The sequence below is a fragment of the Harmonia axyridis genome, chromosome 1 (assembly GCF_914767665.1).
Source record: "Harmonia axyridis chromosome 1, icHarAxyr1.1, whole genome shotgun sequence".
NCBI classification, from domain to species: domain Eukaryota; kingdom Metazoa; phylum Arthropoda; class Insecta; order Coleoptera; family Coccinellidae; genus Harmonia; species Harmonia axyridis.
Window position 1 is genome coordinate 13,944,920 of NC_059501.1, and position 20,814 is coordinate 13,965,733.

Sequence of the window (20,814 nt, forward strand, 5' to 3'; positions counted from 1 at the left end):
CCCGTCAATATTTCGAAATTGTGTTACGAGAAAATGGAAAACATGAAGTAAATATATACCAATGACGAATGGAAAAATCACAGATGACAAAACAAGGAACGTCAAAGCGGATAGAAAAAGGAAAATAATAAACCTCTGACGTGGACGTTCTCGTAGTGCAATAAAAGTTAATATCTTGCAAGCAATAATAAACTCGTATAACGTAAAAGAGTCTAATTTTTTACTGCTGTGTCGAATCAAAAAAAAAAAAAATGAAATAATTCTTGGGATGGGAAAATTTTCGTTCTTCGTCTTGGTGAGAATTCTGAAATTCTATATTTTGGAAGTATTTGAAGTAACAATTAGATATTTGCAGTGATATAATGAAATCTTTTGGGATGTCAACGCAGCAATTATGCTTGAAAATATTTCACCTGAAATTGAATAGAATAAATAATTTTTACATTTAGTATCCCAAATCATGATATATTTTCCAAAAATTTACAATCAACTTGTTCATTTCTCTCATAATTCAATTTGTAACAATCCTAGCCTATGGACGCAATTGCCATAGTATTTCCAAAGTCATTTGACCAGCATCAGATAGGTATCATAAGTAAAAGGTTTGTTTGATCAACAATTTATTCTTTAGATATGAAATATTTTCAGTTCTTTGTGGTGCAGCATAGAAGAAATTATTTTCAGAATGTTCACACGATGGTCAAATGATTTTACATTTACATTTGATATAAACAATTTTCTACTGTAGGATTATGAGATTAGGAACGAATAAGTCACCGACGTTGATTCTTCACAACTTAACCTATACGACAGGGACTTTCGATTATATTGAATTGTTGTTCAAGAGGTCGACAATCATACTTCATCAGGTCCCATATTATGATCTTGTTCAGAAATAAACCTGACTTCTCCATTTTCCTCTATGAATTCTTTCGATGAGGCATTGATGGTATCTTGGCTAGTTTCTGAGTTGACATTTGCTGCGGACTCCATGGATTGAAGAAATACACTGGCAAGTTGATTGAACAGTTCTGAACACTGGGAATGAAATTTGATACAATTAGTTATTTATGAAATCCTGAATAAAGGCAACATGTTACAAGTAGAGCATAAATTGGCTCACAGAAAATTCAAGATAAAAAAAAAGCATGCTTAAATTTTCTATGGTTCTGAGGATGGATTCAAACTAAGCTGTTAGTGGTTATTCTATGAACAGTTCTATGAAAGCTAAGATATTATATTATCACGTGCTTTCTTCTACGGAGTTGGATCTTGGTATTTAACAGATACTTTACTGGAATGTGGGCATATCGAAGAATTCAGAAAATTGTCTGGCTAGACAGTAACAAATAAAGAGGTACTACGACGACTCAATAAACTTGTTGAACTAGTCAAAACCATAAAGGGAGGATAATTTGATTACTTCGGACATATTAGGAGATATCCAGAAAAGTACTCCCTACGACAGAAGGACAACTTTGTGGCTGACAATCTTAGAGCGTGGTTCGGCCAATCAACTGCACAATTGTTTTGCGCTACAGTCAATAAAGTAATGATGGCTAATCTACTGGCGAATATAACATCATAGCCAATGATCGAATCGGTTATGGTACTAGAAGAAAAAGTAAATTTTTCAACTATTGAGGCTGGTTCACATTAGGCTAGTAATTTAGTAAATGAATGTGTCTGAACAATGAAAATTTAATCGACGAGTTTGGCAAGTAATTAAGACGAGTCGACTCATTTTATTCTATTTTCAACGGGCGAGTAGTATCTCCAACGACGCGTCAGTGCTCACTGATTTACCGATTACCTGTCAAGATGAGTTCATTAGTTGTCGCCAAAATGTCGTTTCGATGGAGCGAAGCAACAACTTAAAAATTTATTTCCAAATCAATAGAATACCAATGTTTGTAGAATATTTAGTCTCTGGATTACAAAAACAAACAAATGAACCTAGCCGCATACTTCAGAAGATTCAATGGATTTAGTGAAAAGGAAATTCAATTGATTATTTTTTCACTTGTCAAACTCTGACATTTTGGCGGTTTCATTATTGTGGCCAATTATTCGGGATTATACTGATGAAACTGCTTCCTTCTCGATATACTCGTAATACCGTGCTTACATTGAAACGTGAAAATATTACTTTGAATTTGTCATTATTGCTTCACAAACTTCGATGATGAATTCGGAAATAGTTAACTTTCAGGGTTTAAATATATGCGTGGGTGTCCTTAAACTGCATCCAGTGTGGTAAGAAAGTGTACTAGTGGTAATTTAGTAATTGCAGGATTAGCCCTACTCAACAGGATATCTTAACGTTGAATTTGAGACTATATTTTCATTAAAATTCCCACAACTTTCCGACTATTTCAAACTATCAAAGTATTCTTTGGGTTCTTTCAGTACTTATTCCTTCCGAAGTCAACTATAATTGACTTCGGAAGAAAAGATGAACTAGGAGCTTCTATAGAAGCTCCCAGCTTATCTCCTCTTTCGATCCATTTTCGCATAGCTTCTTTTAATTAATCACACAAATTTCCTCCTCCACCTTTTCTAAAATAGCCATTACGATTAGCTAAATCACTTTATTTCTTTTTTTTTCGTTGTAGGCTGTTTGTGTTGCAAAACACTACTCACTTGTGAACTGTACTAGAGCAAAGTGCGAAACTATTTAAGTGCGAACGATTTTTGGACAGAAGCGAGTATTTTATATACTAGATTACTCGCCACTCGATTTAAATACTTCCCCATAGTGAACCAGCCTTTAGGTGCAGTGTATTCTTATTTCAATGGTCATTTAGTCTTAGTAAAGGGTGTTTTTTTTGGAGCTAAAGAAATTTTAAATTGCAATGAAACAACGATGGATTCATTCGAATGACATGAATTTTATTGATCCGCAAGATAATCTTGTGGCATTAAATTTTAAATATGATTTCCAGCATATGACCGCCACGGCTGGCTCGGATGTAGTCCAATCTGGACGTCCAATTTTCGATGAATTTTTCCAACATTTGTGGCCGTATATCGGCAATAACACGGCGAATGTTTTCTTCCAAATGGTCAAGGGTTTGTGGCTTATCCGCATAGCCATAGACCAATGACTTTAAATAGCCCCACAGAAAGTAGTCTAGCGGTGTTAAATCACAAGATCTTGGAGGCCAATTCACAGGTCCAAAACGTAAAATTAGGCGTTCACCATACGTGTCTTTCAATAAATCGATTGTGGCACGAGCTGTGTGACATGTTGCGCCGTCTTGGTGGAACCACAGCTCCTGGAAATCATGGTTGGTCAATTCAGGAATGAAAAAATTAGTAATCATGGCTCTATACCGATCACCATTGACTGTAACGTTCTGGCCATCATCGTTTTTGAAGAAGTACGGACCAATGATTCCACCAGCCCATAAAGAGCACCAAACAGTCAGTTTTTCTGGATGTAACGGTGTTTTGACATACACTTGGGGATTAGCTTCACTCCAAATGCGACAGTTCTGTTTGTTGACGTAGCCATTCAACCAGAAGTGCACTTCATCGCTAAACAAAATAAAATGGACGTTGTGCGCGATACGTATTCCGCACAGAACCATTATTTTCGAAATATAATTGCACTTTTTGCAAGCGTTGTTCAGGCGTGAGTCTATTTATGATGAATTGCCAAACCAAACTGAGAATAAATCACTTGACAGCTGTTGAATCGGTCGCCATCTCGAACAGTAATGCCAACTTAAAGTTATATACCTCGAAAAAAACACACGTTATATGATGAAAACTCACCTGTGCAGGGACTTGTGGCTGGGTGTTAATAATTTCCTCGATTTCTTGCATATTTTCACGAAACTTTTCGCTCTTTCCAATTCTAGCTAAACACAATGTTGCGTTCAGTAGACTGATAATATCCTTGGGAATTAATGTGTTTGCTTGATTGAAGGCTCGAAGGGCATTTTCAGGATCCTGAAGTTCCATGAGACAACCTGAATTTTGAAATTTTCGAATGAAGCAACAACTAATATCGAACAAAACACAAGAAAAATATATCCATGAACGCATCAATATGTATAATCTAGTCATCCAAATTTACTGACAACTGTATCTCTTTCAAGGTATCAAGAAAGTTTCAGATACAAATTATCCAGTAATCAACACAATTTTCTAATGAAGTTTTGAAAACACAAAAATTTTTCACAATAGTTCAATATTTTCTTCTGTACTATTCCTGTGATAAATTGCTCAATTATTTCCTTCTGTTCGAAAAATATTCCGAAACCAATGATTTTTCAATAATCAAGAGAAAGCATAATTTAAAATGAAGATTCAAAATCTTCAGAATCGAATCTGTGGCCGCCAGATTGGTACAAGTCAAGTCGAAATCGATAATATTTATTCGGATAAATTATGTATCAGCTGTCTCAAATTCTTTTTCTAGTAAGGAGATCCCAGAAAACCTCTGAGCTAGAAAATAACGAATGACACATTTTCGGGCTCGAGCAGTGAAGTGAGCAGTAAAGTGGAGTCTCTTAGACACCTAGGTATTGAAATTTGTCGATTACTTCTGCTTTGTTGCAGCAACAGCTTTATGTCACTTGTTACCTTCCTAAGATACGGGATGGTTTTTTAATCATCACAGCGCCAGTATTCAGAGTAAGCCGTTTTCGCGTTTACAGCACATCGAAGTCTAAGAGATTCCATGTCATCATTAGCGTTCAAAATCGTTTTTTGCAAAAACTAAGTAATTTACTGTTTGCTTTCAATTGATGTTTTTTGTGATTAGTTTCAAAGAGCTTACGTCAAAAACCATTAATTTCGCCGATCCCAACAAAGAAAAGAAGGGAGTAGAGACCAACAGGAGATGATTCTGACTGTGAAGAAGAAAGCTTAGAGTCTTAGACCTGTCAAATTCTGAGTAGTTCGAAAATGTTTTTTGTGCCCACCAAAAATGATTATTTGTGAGATAATTGCAACAAGCTGATTAGCCTTTCGTGTAGTTGAAAATATGCAGTGATAGAGAATGAAGATTTTTTTCTGCATATTTTGTAAGCTGTCGTTTTTTCACTACCTAAATATATAATGTCATATTATTACTTCAACCAAATCAAAAAATATTTTGATTTCTTCTTGTTCGATCGAATTATTTCAGCACTTTCGTGTCAACAATCCTCATTTAACAAACTTTTCCACAATTATTTAGTACGTTATGTGCCTGCCTGGAAATAAAGCAACTTTTCTCAAAAGACAAATGACTTTTCTCAATATGAACAAGTGATAAGACACAGTTGAGTCGTACGATTTAATATTTGTGTAAATTTTGAAGAATTGAAGGCTGGGTTCTAGTCTGAGAATTCAAATTCAGAAATATACAGGGTGATTCCGGAGGAGACCGTCAGATTTAAGGAAAAGTTTACTCTAGTCGAGGCAGTTTCGAAACAATGTTTGGTTTATGGTTGGGGGCCTTTATTGAGTGTCTACAGGGTGATTTTTCCGTTTCGACCGATTTTTCTTTCATCCATAACTTTGGTGTGTCTTGATCAATATTGATGAAATTTTCAGTGTAGAACATTATGACTTATGGTAGAATCTTAAGCAGGTAGCGAATTTTTGAAAACGGAATGTACAGGGTGCTTTCTCATCCTGCAAATTTAATCTGAATTTATTATAATTCCCACCCTGTATTTTTGAAAAAGTATTATTGAAAGAAGACAAAATTTCATCAATATTGATCAAGCCATTCCAAAGTTATGAATAAAAGAAAAATCGGTAGACTCTCAATGAAGGCCCCCAACCATAAACCAAACATTGTTTCGAAACTGCCTTGACTAGTGTGAACTTCTCCTGAAATCTGACGGTCTCCTCCGGAATCACCCTGTATATATTTTTTTAAGAAAATCAATTAATGAACTATAAAACAACAAATTGTAATAACTATAATTAATTTCAGCTTCCTAATTAATTCTACTTTTTTTCGGCAATACCGTATTCTTTTGAATCCACTCCATCCGGCTTCCAATTCAATCAATCTTCATAATTTCTCATTCTCGATGGAATTATATTCTCCATTTATTAGTTTTTATTTAATTTGTTTGGAATAATATTTTCTATATTATGCTACTATCAATAAATAGCAGTGATTTTTCTGTTTTTCGAATCGAAATTTTGTGTACTATTTCAGGATTAAGCCTTTTGGAATTTGAAATAATTCATATCTATAGTTTTCGAAATTATTAATTGAAATCATATCAATTGGCGCCCAACGCGTAGCTGGATAGTCACTTAATTATCAAATTGCTTTCCAATTAGATTAAAATTCAGATTTCATATAAATTATTCAAAATTTTGTCGAAGTAATCAGAAGACTTATTCCTGAAATAATACACATAATTTCAATTCAAAAATAAAAAAAGACAGCTTTCTGTTGAAAATAGCAGAAATAAATGAGGAGAATAAAAAATTTGGAGATTATCGAGTTGAAAAAGTTCAAAATATAAAAAGTATTATTCCAAGAGAAATAATTCGAAAATGAATAAATATCGTTGAATGGAATAAATACAAACAAATATAAATTGAATAGACTAATAAATTAAAAATATAATTACATCGAGAATGAGAAATTATAAAGATTGATTTAGTTGGAAACGGGATGATGTGGATTTAATAGAATACCGTATTGCTGAAATGAAAGTAGAATTAATTAGGAAATTGACAGGAATGTTCATATAAGATAAGTAATTTCAATTTGTTGTTATATAGTTCATTGATTGATGGAAATTTAGTTAAGTAAGTTATTGTTGTAGTTTATTTAATTCTAAATTTGAATTCTCAAAATGTATATTGTGTGACTAGAATCCATCCTAAAATTCTTCGAAATTCACACAAATATTAGATTAATATTCAGAAGATAATAGATTTCATATTCTAGGGAATTCATATCAGTATATGTATGTATATATATACATTCAGAATCTCAGCACTGCTGGTGACTGATGGTTAATATTTCGCCCACGTCTCACTAAGGATTATCGATAGGATGCTGGCTATGCTGCGAACGAAATTATGTTGTATAAAGATATCAGCGCGATTCAATTGATGACATCTTGAAAAGCAGAAGTTTCTGCTATGAGGATCGGATGTGAGAGAACTTCGAAACTTCGCCACCTTTCGCTTAAATAAGATAAGCGATTTTGAAAACCAGTTAAGGAAGTTTGACGAGGTCCTGAAGTTAGCTAGTCAAATCAAGGTGGAAAATGTTTCCCTAAAAAGGCAAGTTTATATTCAACAGATTAGATTGGATGTAATTGAACAGAATGCGAGATTATATGACATCGATATTATGGACATACCTGAGATGATGAATGAAAATTTGAATAGGATTGTTAGGAAGATTGGAGAATATTGGCATATTTGTTGAACTCGTAGAATTGTCATTTATTACTCGAAAGTCATCAAAAATTGTACCCAAACCAAAGAATATTGTGGTGACATATTTCTCAAAGGCAATGCAATTAAAGCATTGTTGTGATTTTGGTGAGAGAGTATCTTTAAAATTCATTGTCTTGCTAAAAAATTAGTGTGTTTCATAATGGAAGCATTCCTATAAGGAGTAGTGAAACAGCTAAAATATTATAGATACATAATTGAATTGATTCAGACAAGCTATAAAATGACCGGATTCTAAGAGCAAATTCATAGGACTGTAACTTTATCATAGTTGAATTGAGAACATATGCGATGAGGACTTACTTGATGATAATTTTAACATTTTCAGGCGAGATAGGGACTTAACTCAAACTATAAAAAAAGTTGGTGATTACGTGCTTTTGCTTGCACGTGCCTGATTACTTAAATGCTCGAATTGTGCCGGAGTTCAGAAATGATCCGGGATCCTTTGGGTGATAATAGACCTCAATAAAATAAACAATCACAGTTGTTGTGTTTACTTAGCACCAGGTAACGAGCTCGCCTACAGGACATTAGCAGATAAATTGGAAGACATGTTGAATTTTCGTAAACAAGACAATAATTCTGCTCTGTTGTACTTTAATTTCTTTTCCCTAAAGTCGTGTGTAGGTATTATTTGCAGAAGGAGTTATGTCGCCACTTCAAAATCGTCTGGAATTAAAATAATTCAACAATGCTCATAACAAAAATAAGGCAATTTTCGACCTGATTTTGTGATATAAAAACATAATAGTCATCATCTATCTATAGATTTCTTTGTGATGTTGGCATTCACTTAAAGGAGACTCATTTAATTATACTTTTAGAAAAGGAAATTACGATCTGACCAATTCTGAAGAGATTCCTGTCAAAAAAACCGCCCAATTCGAATAAGCTTTCCACTATCCAACATTCACACAAAGATACCGTTAAAGGTTCAGAAACATAAACAGAAACAAAAACCCAAAAACTAGCTTTCTCTTCGGATTGATTTTACCAACAGGTTGTTTTACCGATAATATCAATCTGATGAGAAAGCTGGTTTTTGGATTTTACTTTCGTTTATGTTTTTAAGGAAAAAAAGGTGTCTTTGTGTAAATGTTTGATATTGATAGTGGAAAGCACATTCAAATTGGACGTTTTTTCACCAGTGGGAAAGGACTCTGTATGAAAAACTAACTAGTATGAGGTAATTGCCCTCTGTACCAACAGGACTGTACTCTGTTCCTGACCTGAAGGAGATTCAAATTTAGAACCCAAATATATACAAGAACAATAAGCTCCTCTGATTAGCCTCCAATAGCTGAGAACCCCGAAGGATTTTCAGTTCATAATATTGCATTTGCGAGGAGAAAAAATTAAAGTTAAAATTAATTTCTCAAAGTTAGGGCATAAAATATCTCAAATTTAGTTGAGTTCAGTGCACACTAAAATTTTTTCGACTTCCTTTTGGATATGTTGATGTTATTTGGTATTTCTACTTCGATGAGTATCTGTCTTCTGATGATTATCTACTCAAAATATATCTGGTTTGTTGGGAGAAATTATTTTATCAGTTAAAACCATACGATCTTAGTACAGTTTATAGTGTTCGTTCTTCAGGATGGTCTTCAATCGGAATTTGTAGTGTGGCCCTTTTTTAGGATAAATTGGTCGTAATATGGTTGCCAATCTTCCCTACCGCACCGTGTCTCTCCTCATATTCATTTCCTGCAAACATTTGACATCCTCCCGTTATATTATAGATTGTTTCATTCGTTGAGAACCCATATTTGTATCGATCGTTCGTGATAGTTCGATCGTTGATGTTACAGTAGTTTCTTATTTAGATCATTTGGTCTTGTATGGCCAGGAGAGCACCTTTGTTCCTCTCTTATATGAGCCAATAGTTCGACGCTTCGATGTCATCATCCTGGTTCACCTCGTTGGAATGTCGTCCATGTAGGGGCTTCTCTCTCCATCCTTGCAGTTTTTCGGAGATTGTCCGGTTGTAATGGTGTTGATGATTAAAAAGTAAAATAACTTATTTCCGCTTTATATATTTATTTTCACAGCAATTGTTTCGTCATGATAACATGACTTCGTCAGGTGAGCATGGTACCATGTTACCATGCTCACCTGACGAAGTCATGTTATCATGACGAAACAATTGTTGTGAAAATAAATATATAAAGCGGAAATAAGTTATTTTACTTTTTAATCATCAAGATGAATTTCCGACAAGTAAAGACTGAGACAATCAAACACGTAATGGTGTTGATTCGTCTGCTTCATACAATCTTTAGTAGACCTCTGATGTACTCGTACTTGCTTTGTATTTGAAGTATGTTCGTAGGTTTTCTATTTGCCTATGAGCAAGGTCCATTATCTCTAGCAGACATCTGCCTCATTTATCCTTCAGCAGCCCTCTATGTTACAGACCAAGATACTGAATGTTTACGTATCCGCTCAGGAGTGTCTCAAAATGAACCTCAAGGGAGCGCATGCCAACATCACCATTGACAGTCAGACCACTCTGAGATCCCTGGAATCGTACTGCCAGGGGTTTCTGTTGACCTTGGAGTGCCGTAACAGCATAACACAACTGGCCAGAGGCAATAAAGTGACTCTTCTATGGGTACCAGGGCATTGTGGTGTTGAAGGAAACGAAACAGCCGATGAACTTGCAAAAAGTGCATCAAGGTTGACATCTGCTGGACCTGAGCCTTTCTGTGGGCTAGGAAAAGCAATATAAGGCAGCGGTCCAGCAATACGAGTTGAATAACAGGATAATCCACTGGACAAATCTCCTGGACTTACTCAGGCCAAGAAATTCGTTATGATCACTTATTTACGCCAGAAAGCTCTTGAAACTGTCACGAGCCGAGCTTAGGGTGATGATGGGACAGCTGACGGGGCACTGTCGGTACAAAAATTATTTGTACCGTATGGGAAAGTCCGCAGATGAGATTTACAGGCTCTGTGGATCAGAAGCAGAAACAGCTGAACACATGTCCAGACCTGGCTGGCCTAAGAACCATTCATATGGAAAAGCCGGTTCTGGATACTCGGTAGGTGACGGCCAAGGCCCCTAAGTAGGTTGTCAGTTTTATCAACATCATTGACGACCTCCTTAGGTTTCCATGATGAGTAGGGTAGAGAACAAAAGATCTACATGGTCGCAGTTCCCGGAAGGCTCACCGAGCCACAACGACCCCAGTTCAAATAATAATAATAATAATATCAGCAGTGTTGTCCTCTCAATACTACTTCTCGGGTGGTGATTGTTTTCTCCAGTGATCAAAGTTCTCATTTCGCGTTGCAGGTTTTCTATATCTGTGTTGCCCCATGAAATTATTTCGAAATAGTATCTCAAGATTGAACACTCATATGTATTGATGACTATCTACATATTCTTGCAGCTGAGGTTTACTTTTATTTCTGAGGCTTGTTTTGAGTTTTTGGTTCTCCTAATGATGAATCAGTGTTCCTCCATTTTTTAATTGTTGATTTGTTGGTTTTGTTTTATTGCTAGATATTTGTAGAGATCGTTCGATTTCATTTTCTATCTCTTGTCAATTGGAAAAAGCCATCAGTGCATCTTTATTTTTCCTCGCACTACGCTTAGAGCTATTATTATAAGACATAGTTCCAGAGTTGAGATTGTATAGTATTTCTCTAATTTCCAGATCGATTTGTTTTCTTTTCTTCTTAATGTGCTCTTTCCAAGTCAGACGGGTGTCCAAATGAAACCCTAGGTATTTGACTGATTTTTCCTTAGGTATTATTTTATTATTAATGTCGACTGATGGGTAGGATTCCCTTCTCAAAGTAAAATCAACTTGTTTAGATTTCTCTTCATTTATCTTAATTTTCCACTTACTTGTCCATGTCACTAGTAAATTCAAGTGGTCTTGGACCTGCTTAGTTGCAGTTGAGGGATCTTCATTAAAGGCTAAAACAGCTGTATCATCAGCAAAAGTACCAATAGTTGTGTCTGAGCATGTTGGAAGATCAGAAGTATATAATAAATACAGATAAATACACAACTGAGGAGAAAAAAACAGAAAAAAGTAAAATAAAGTATTGTCAATCATCTACAGAAATTTACACTAGGCTACAAAAATGATATCATCAACAAGCCAAAACTGAATGATGTAAACATGATTATTGGATGCCAAATCCAACTCTGCATTGACTGCATCTACAATTCCGTTGGGCAAGCTGTTCCAATGGCTGAATAGTCGATTACGAAGGAAATTTTCTCGGCATCAGTTCGAAATACTTCTCTATTCAGCTTGTACCGATATCCAGGAAGTTGATTCGTATTCCACTCGCAAAGGTTTGACATATCGACGCCGAATAAGCCGTGCAATGCTCGATATGTAACCATGTCTCCTCTCATACGACGATCAGCAAACTAAGAAAGACCCATCATTTGTAGTCGTTCCTGATAACAGGGTTCAATCCAAAGGGAATGCATGTGACACGAAGCTGTTAGTTCAGCAGTAATGCACCAGCACCCATGAATGAGTTTTTTATATAAAGTTCTGGATGGATTGCCTAGGCAATTGTGCTGTACGTTTCCGTAGATTGAAGGTCACTCAGAATTCGTCAATTGGTAGTTTGGCGACGACGTTCAACTCAGAGTTCAGTGACACTGATTTGTGAGAAATTTGGATTCAAAAAGAAGATAAAAACAAAAGTGGTCAAAAAAGTTGTATTCTTTTGAGAGTCCGAAGACCTGGTGCGTTTCCCCATTGGTTCAATAAAAAGTTACTACACTTTATCAAATCAATTGAATGATACAATATTTCCATGAAGGAACTTTTATTCTAGCACCGCTCACCGATTTTTCGTAGAGCTCACGGTTTTGAGGAAATTTTAACTTGAAATTTGGGAAAAAATTGAATTTCCTTTCAAAAATCCATATATCTTCTGAATTATTAGTCACAGACACCTCAAATATAAAACGTTTTTCGAAGACCAAGTTCCCATACAACACATACTGAGGTTTCAAGGGCGAAGCTTACGTCCAGAAAAAGTTGCAGACTCGGAATATTATAAATATTTTTTTCGAAAATTTCAGATTTTCACCTATAATTTCTGAAATAATGTACTGATCGCCCAACTGCAAAGATTTTCGTGATCTACATGGTCGAGTCAATCAATGAAATAAAACAATATTTCCATGAAGGAACTTTTGTTTTTTTTCAATGTTCTAAGGGTTAGGTATGAAAAATTCTAAGAAAATTTTTGAACAAAAAGTTTTTCAGGTGAGATCAAAATTCGGCTGATCAAAGATCGTCAATTCTGACACCGCTCACCGATTCTTCGTAGAGCTCACGGTTTTGAGAAAATTTGAATTCGAAATTTGGGAAAAAATTGAATTTGCCTCGAAAAACCATTATATCTCCTGAATTATTCGTCACAGACCCCTCAAATAAAAACGTTTTAGAACATCAAGTTGCCGTCTAAGACATACTGAGGTTTCAAGAGCGTAGCTTATATCCAGGAGAAGTTGCAGCCTAGGAAATGTTATCAATTTTTTTCTTGATAATTTCAGCTTTTTACGTCTTATTTCTGAAATAATGTACTGATCACCCAACTGCAAGCATTTTAGTGATCTAGTGATCTACGTAATCGAATCAATCATTTCAATGATACAATACCCCCATGGATAAACTTTTATTTTTTTTCAATTTTCTTAGGGTTAGGTATGGAAAATTTTACGAAAATTTTTCGACAAAAAATTTTTCAGGTGATATCGCAATTTGGCCAATCAGAGATCGTTAATTTTGGCACCGCTCACCGATTTTTCGTAGAGCTCATGGTTTTGAGGGAATTTGAATTCGAAGTTTGGGAAAAAATTGAATTTCCCTCCAAAAATCAATACATCTCCTGAATTATTCGTCGAAGACCCCTCACATTCAAAAGTTTTTCAAACATGTAGTTCTGATACAAAAAATACTGAGGTAATATGATTTTGTGTTTCAATTGTATGATTATTTTGCTAATAATTTGTGAATTCCGTTTCCGTTTAGAGGATGGCTGTTATATTTTTTTCTTTCATTTTTGGAAATTGTTAGCAAACGACTAGGGAAAAATCATATGAATCTATGAAATTGATGAAGTTTATATTCAATTCACGAAAACAGCTAGTCTGAACGAATTTTCATCAAAAACAGTCCACGATATTTTTATCATGAAAACTTTTCACTATCAACGTTATTATTGCTTATTCATAACGCTGAAATTTGCTGTCATCATAATTGGTTCTAATATATGAAAAATCCTAATGACTCATCTAATATGACACTGCAGTTAAACGATCTCAGATCTAAATCTCAACCACTTATACTTATTATATGCATTACAATATTAACAATTCACTAGCAAATTTTCGCTTTCATATTTGTTGAATGAAGTAATTAAAATTCCACACTTTCCAACACATTAATTATGCAATTTTGAAGAATGAAGTGAGATTATATTGATTCCTACTTCATATACCGGAAATTGTAGTTCGTATTGTCAATTTCTAAATTGTCGAGATAATTCAATAACTCAATTTCAAAAATAATTTCACTTTCCACTTCACCTATATGACCTATAAGATGTTTATGGAAAACTCATCATAATTTCGTGCTGAAAATTTGCATGTTGGGGTTTGAGGAAATGATTTTTCTCCCTGAAATATTTCCAGATCTCTACAACTTCTGGTTATACCGGAAACAGACTACTATTTCCTTATTTCCGATAGCACACCCAGTATATTATTGCATCACTAGATAGTTTACTTGGTGACAATTTCAACAATAAGCCACACCTCGGGTATATAAACTCAACGTTTCATGAGTTAAAGGGATTGTTTTTAAAAAAAATGGCGACGGGGACCCCCATTTTTTGAATATTTCTGCAGAAAAAACGTTTTTCAGTTTAGATTCTGCGATAAGTAGTGGAACTGTTTGAAGTTTGGATCAAAAAGTAAGAGGGTGTTTATCAGATCATGAAGTTTAACAACTCAAATTCATCAAAACTCAAGATCTTCAATTCAGAACCTATATTTTTATTATTTCAGTCGATTCTGTATAAAAAGAGGGGGGTAACTTGAACATACCCTATACATAAAATGAATACTTTGAAAGTTATGGAGGAAGAACTTTAAATGAGGAAAAACCGCAAATTTATAACTGTGTGGAGTCGCCTGTGACCGAAAAACACAAAAAGTAACTAAAATTCGATGTTTCGATAACTAAATTTGATACTTCGTGAATTGTAATTAATGTTGAAACGTTTAAAATGATAGCTAGAATTATTGAAAATACATAAGCCATTTTCAACTGATAAATATTTATACTCATTTTCCTATAAAAATTTCCCTCTCTATTCTTGAATTTTCCAATACTGTGGAATCCACTCTGTTTTAAAGCGAAAGGCGACAGCTTCTCTGCATCGCCAATTCTATTCAACAGAGGCGATATGATAAAATTCACTTTGTAGACTTATAACAATGTGTTCATGCCAAGAATTCATCATACTGCTTATTCAAACTGAATACTAACGCGGCTGATCTCTTTGGAACAGATGTGATTGCAGTATCTTTCACACGGAAATTCAAACAGCTTAAAAGAATTATTATCGAATGACAACAGTTCTGTTATACCTGAGGGGGTGTAGGAATTTAAAATTTTATATGAATGAAACTAATGGCAGCTTGGGTTGATTATAAACGTCCCACTAAATCTTTGGTTTGTAAGGCCAGTCCTCGGTGGACAACTGATAATCTAATCAAACAAATGGAAAAAATCAATGGAAAAATCATGGAAAACGTAAATCAGCCATAGCTCTTAAAATTGTATCGGATGTCCCAAATTCGTTTTTTAGCGAGCAGATCGCAAAATCCCTTTGAGCTAGAAAAAAATTAATGGCACAGTTTTTAAGAGAATTAATTTGGTGAAATACGCAACCTTATAAATTCAACTGTTTTCAATCTATATTCAATCTATGAAGATAATTGTAAAATGGCGGAAAATAAAAAGTTATCACTAGATTCACTAGTGCTTTGAATATAAAACAAAAACATCCTACAAACACTTTGTTCAGTTAAAACGATTGTTGTAATCAATTGTTCTTATTGCAAATCGTTTTGAAGTTTTAATACATTTTTTAACACACTAGATTTTCTAATAGTTGTAGCATTATTTACACATTCTTCATATTTTTCAACTAATGAATACGCAATAGTAATATCGGCTACATCTTTTAAATCCAGAATAGTATACGACATTGGACTACCGCTGTCAGATATTACGGATATAAAAAAAATGTGAATGTGAATACAAAATCTCATGAAAATTATATTTCCATAAAAACGCTGAAAAAGTAGGTAATCGAAAGATTTTGAATTTCCGATGATTTTTTTTGCAATATGTATTTTATATTTTCCATGGTTGTACAAAAAATAGTGCATATATCATGGCCCCAACATTTTTGAGAAATCTTCGATAATATCATCAATTTTTGTCTGGATTGCTGAAAATTAATTTCTCGGCCTTGAGATAAATATAACCTAACCTAAAACATCTCAAGTGCTCGTAGAATCACATGAAATATTTGGATGTAATTAAGTTAATCCATATTACTCCCAAAGATTTAATTTCACCTGAAGAATGTCAAGACGTGCGTATATCAGATTTAAAATCAATTTCCTCTCAATTCCCAATAAGTTTATTAGAATTTAAGAGTAATCACTGAAATTATCCGACAATATTTAATTAGTCATTTAATCACCTGTCAGTTTTAAAACTACAATAAATATTTCGATTGTTGAAGAAGCATGTCACTTCTCTCCTAGCATTACAACAGTAAGTGCCTTAGTAGAAAATCAAAATGGTGAAGTTCGAGATTTGTTTGCTGGTAAGTACAATATATTATTGAATAAATTTTTCGTATATTCCGCAGAAGATTCTTAAACCAACAATATTTCTATTATATCGAGAATAATAAGGGACAATATCGCAAAAAAACATCACATTCATGCAACGATTTAGTATTAAATCTCATCTTAGATATTGAAACATTTTGTAGTTATTATCATGCTGCGAAATCTTAATATACTTCTTGCAAATGGCTTCATTGCAAAATTCAAGCACAAAACAAATTCTGTATTCGTTTTCATTGCATTAATAGTAACTTTAAATTTTTTTTCTTGAGTTCCATCGAGAAAATATTTAAAAATTTTTGATTTGGTTTTATTTGATTGATTTGATTCAGACAATTCTAAGAAAGAAACCAAAAGAACTGATTTTCGAACTGATAGTATCAACATATTCTTCATTATTATTTTGTTCAAAGTCTTGTAATCGGAAATTTCACTATCTCTATAATTGAATAGAGTTAGTGTTTTCAACATGTGGGATGTATGATCGAAATGGATAAATTGTAACCTAGCTGAAAGTTCATATATGTTAATAATAATAATAATACGAGAGTTTGTTGTCGATATTAATACAACAGCTTCAAATTCGCCTGAATTTCTATTGTTCAGTCAAGTTAGATTTCTAAATTGATTCACTTACCAAAGGTTCAACAACTTTAATAGGTTTGAATAATCTATTTCACCTCAAACTCCACATCTGAAGTGTACCTTTGATGTAGATAGTATTACAACCCTTATCCCACTCTAAACGAACTAACATTTAGTTTAATTAATGTCTACTTTTTATCCAAACTGTCTCAAATATCTGCGAAACCTCTCAGCAGTGTTTTGTGTTAGCTTCGTTTAAGTTTTAGTACTGTTCATATTTTAGCCAACAATTAATGGTCTCCTGATCCGGAACTCGAACTTCCGATTCTCAGGAGGAAGGATCAAGGTTTAATTTTTTTAACATACCTTCAGCTCAGATAATCGAAATAAGCACCTAGTTATATTAACTGATATTTATATTCTTTCAGATTTCCCTATGCCTGCTTTGCGGGGTGTACGCTCAGGTGCAAAATGGAAATATTTGGGATATGCTTATAAACGATGGCAACATAAACGGCATATCATATGGAAATACTGCAAAGAACCCAGACCCATATCAATATTACGTATCTCCAGCTAGCAGCCAACGTGCTCAGTCTCCAGTGGCATCATCAGCAAGTGTCGGTATAGCTCTGGGAGGTGGAGGATCCTTCTCCCCTACTAGCATAATCAGACCAAAAACGGAGTTTTTGAAACTGTTGGAAAGTTGCATCAAATTGAAGGCCGAGGTTGTAGCCCGATTTTATGCGCTTGCAGTAGACAACTGGGACATCATTCAATATTGGTTCAACAAGCTGGTCGATAATATTGGAACCCTCAGCGCGTTCACTCTCAATGGCATCGTTATCCTCAGGAAGATATTGGAAACAATTGGTTCACTATTATCCGATTGGAGAATTACAGTTCCAAATATTGATGTTGACTTCTCATCTCTTCTGAGAGAATCCAAATTGTATAATAATGTCTACTGAAGTTTTTATGTTTGAAAGCGGGGTGTTTATCAAATCACCAGATTTTTCTCTAAGATGAAATTGTATTCCTTCACATTGAAATGTTTTCTATACTAGTTTCGAATTAACTGTGAAATACTGAAAGTTTTATTTTAACGAATAATTTTCAATAAGCTTGACCATTTATTGGACTCTGTGATAGTATTTGTAGTTAGCAGGTCATAATTGTTCACATTGAATTATTGTTCAAAGTATGAAATAAAATATTTTTAATTAATTTTTAAAGCTCAAACTTCTGTTGTCTATGATAACTTCCATTCCAACTATCATTTTCCTATTTACAGTTTTACTAGTCCTAATCTATAGATCGGGTGCGTGAAGTTAGCGATAAGTTAATAGCATTAATTATGGAAGTATATCAGATGTTTAGTGCCTAATTAGTGTCTATTAGGGAAGTGTTGAACTTTTCAAGCATTATCGTATTTTTTGAGAATGAAAGTCTTCATCAAAGACCCAGAAATGGTAGACTATGTATCTACTACAAAGCCAATAGAACACATTTCAACCACCTCAGTGAGAAGCCTCTAAGCATGTCGTCTCCATGAAGTCAATCTAACAACATAATACTTGTTAAGAAATTCTGTAGTATTCACGTCCATGTTTAAAATCATCTATCTAATAAATCTTTCGCTGGAATTTGAACAACAAAAAATCAAATAGAAATTTGCAGACATTCAGGAAATATTCGATACTTTTTCAAGGCAAGAAAATGATTCATGAATTATAAACAAAAAATATAACATATTGAACTCCATCATACAACCAATGGAGCATATAATTGAAATGGTTGATGAGTCCAAATAGACAAACAGTTTTTGAAGTGTGCCAGTAAATTGAATAAAAAATGAAACTGAAACCCAACATGCAAACATAGAGAAACATATTATGTTTCATTTTGAAAACGATACCATCCAAGATAAGAAACAGAATTATTTCAGAGGTCTATGGAGTGAGATGTTATATATAAGAAAAAATAAAAATAAGAAAAATTACAGAGAAGATCCAAACGACTTGAGTGTTGATTATGACTACACGATTTCCAAAATAAAAATACCTAACGGATAGTAATTCAAAATTTCTCCTGTACACATATGTTCATATTGTACCTATATTTGTTGGTTAAAATGAATCAGTGAACTAAGACCAAATTTGAAATTATGTGTCAACGGAACATCGTTTTCACTACAGAGCATATAATTCAATAAAATATGCTCACATTGTTTTCATTTCATTGACTAGCACCCATCAGAAAACTGTTCGTTAATTTTGACCCTATCAACCAATTTTGATTATATGTTTAATTGGTTATATTATGATGATGTCATTTTAATGATATAATATTGAGGGTTATATCTGTTTATAATTGATAAATTTTTCTCTTCTTTCCGAAATGTCGGCCAAATCATAATTGATTATTCATTAATTGTCCAAATTCATGCAATAGGTAACTTGATTTTGAACATTGACGTGAATAATACATCAGAATCTTCTAATGAGGCCTCTTCATCGAGAGATTAGATTGACTTCATGGACACGATAGATAGCTAAATTCTACATTTCATGTTTATTGCTGAGAAATCCATAAACCAATAAAGTTTTCAATTACGAATAATTGGTTACAATTCATGAAATGTCAAATTTAGTTATCGAAACGTCGAATTTTAAGTTCTTTCTTTGATTTCCGGAAGTGACAGGCTACTCTACACAATTGGAAATTGCGGTTTTTCCTCATTTGAAGTTCTTCCTCGATAACTCTTGGTGTTTCCATTTTGGGTATAGGGTGTGCTTAAATAACCCACCCTTTTTTATAGGTGGAACAGACGCCAATAGACGGAAATAATTAAAAATATAAGTTCTAATTTGAAAATCCTGAGTTTTGATGAATTTGAGTGGTCCAAGATCATGATCTTCTGAATAACATCCTGCACATTATTGGTCCAACCGCAAACAATCTTAAATTATTAATTATTTGCAGAATTGAAACTGAAGAAGATTTTTTCGAGAAATTTTTTTATGAAGATATATTCCAAAAAATCTGAGTCCTCGTCACCCTCATTGTTTTCAAGAAAATGCCATAAACTCATGAACCGTTGAGTTTATACCCAAGATAAGTCATATTGCTGAAATTGTCATCAAAAAAGCTATCTAAGGATTCAATGATATATTGGGTGTGACATTTGAAATTTGGAAATAGTAGTCTGTGTCGGGTATACAGGGTGGCCACTTTTTCAATGGGATTGTATTGGTAACTTTTAAACCATAAGAGTTAGAAGGTCGGTCAAATGGAGAAAAAGTTGCATGCATAGAAGCATTATCAAGCAGTTCAAACAAATCGAGATTATCAGGGCCGGATTTCGAGATATCATAAGAAAAGTAAATTATGTCATTTAGATTTTTCTTTTTTTTCCACTTCATTTCAAATATTATCAAAAAATGTTACAGGAACTTTTTATTCGACAGTAAATTATCCTCAATTTGACGTAACCAGATTTCGTATCCAACGTTTCGTACTCTCTGGGCCACCCTCAACCTCATTTTTTTCAATACGGACCTGCATATTTTATGACATTTTTCGAAATAACTTTTAACGCTGAATTCAACGATATATCATACTATGTCATTCAAAGTAGATTTTCAGGTGATTTTGACCCTTATCCAATTTTCTTCGGGTCGGATCTGTATTAACTTCATTTAGTTTAATTAACAACATGCAATATGCAATAAATTTCGATAAGAAAATCAACTTACCCATCTTGAACTAAATGGACCATATTAGAATCAAAGCAAGAAACCAGTATACTGGTTTCTTGGTTCTTCTTTTATAATAATCATTTGAAAATTTCAATTCATAATAATTAAACG

General features: G+C 33.8%; 1 protein-coding gene across 1 annotated transcript in view; it reads right to left on the reverse strand.

Moving 5' to 3' along the window:
• Positions 1-452: 452 nt before the first annotated feature.
• LOC123670722 (Bardet-Biedl syndrome 4 protein) overlaps positions 453-20,814 on the reverse strand; it is a 356,940-nt gene continuing 336,578 nt past the window's right edge. The window contains exons 9-10 of the mRNA XM_045604252.1: positions 3,781-3,977; positions 453-1,038 (exon numbers count right to left, since the gene is read on the reverse strand). Of these exons, the coding sequence (XP_045460208.1) occupies positions 856-1,038; positions 3,781-3,977 (380 nt within the window). The 3' untranslated portion in view covers positions 453-855. The remainder of the gene's footprint in view (positions 1,039-3,780; positions 3,978-20,814) is intronic.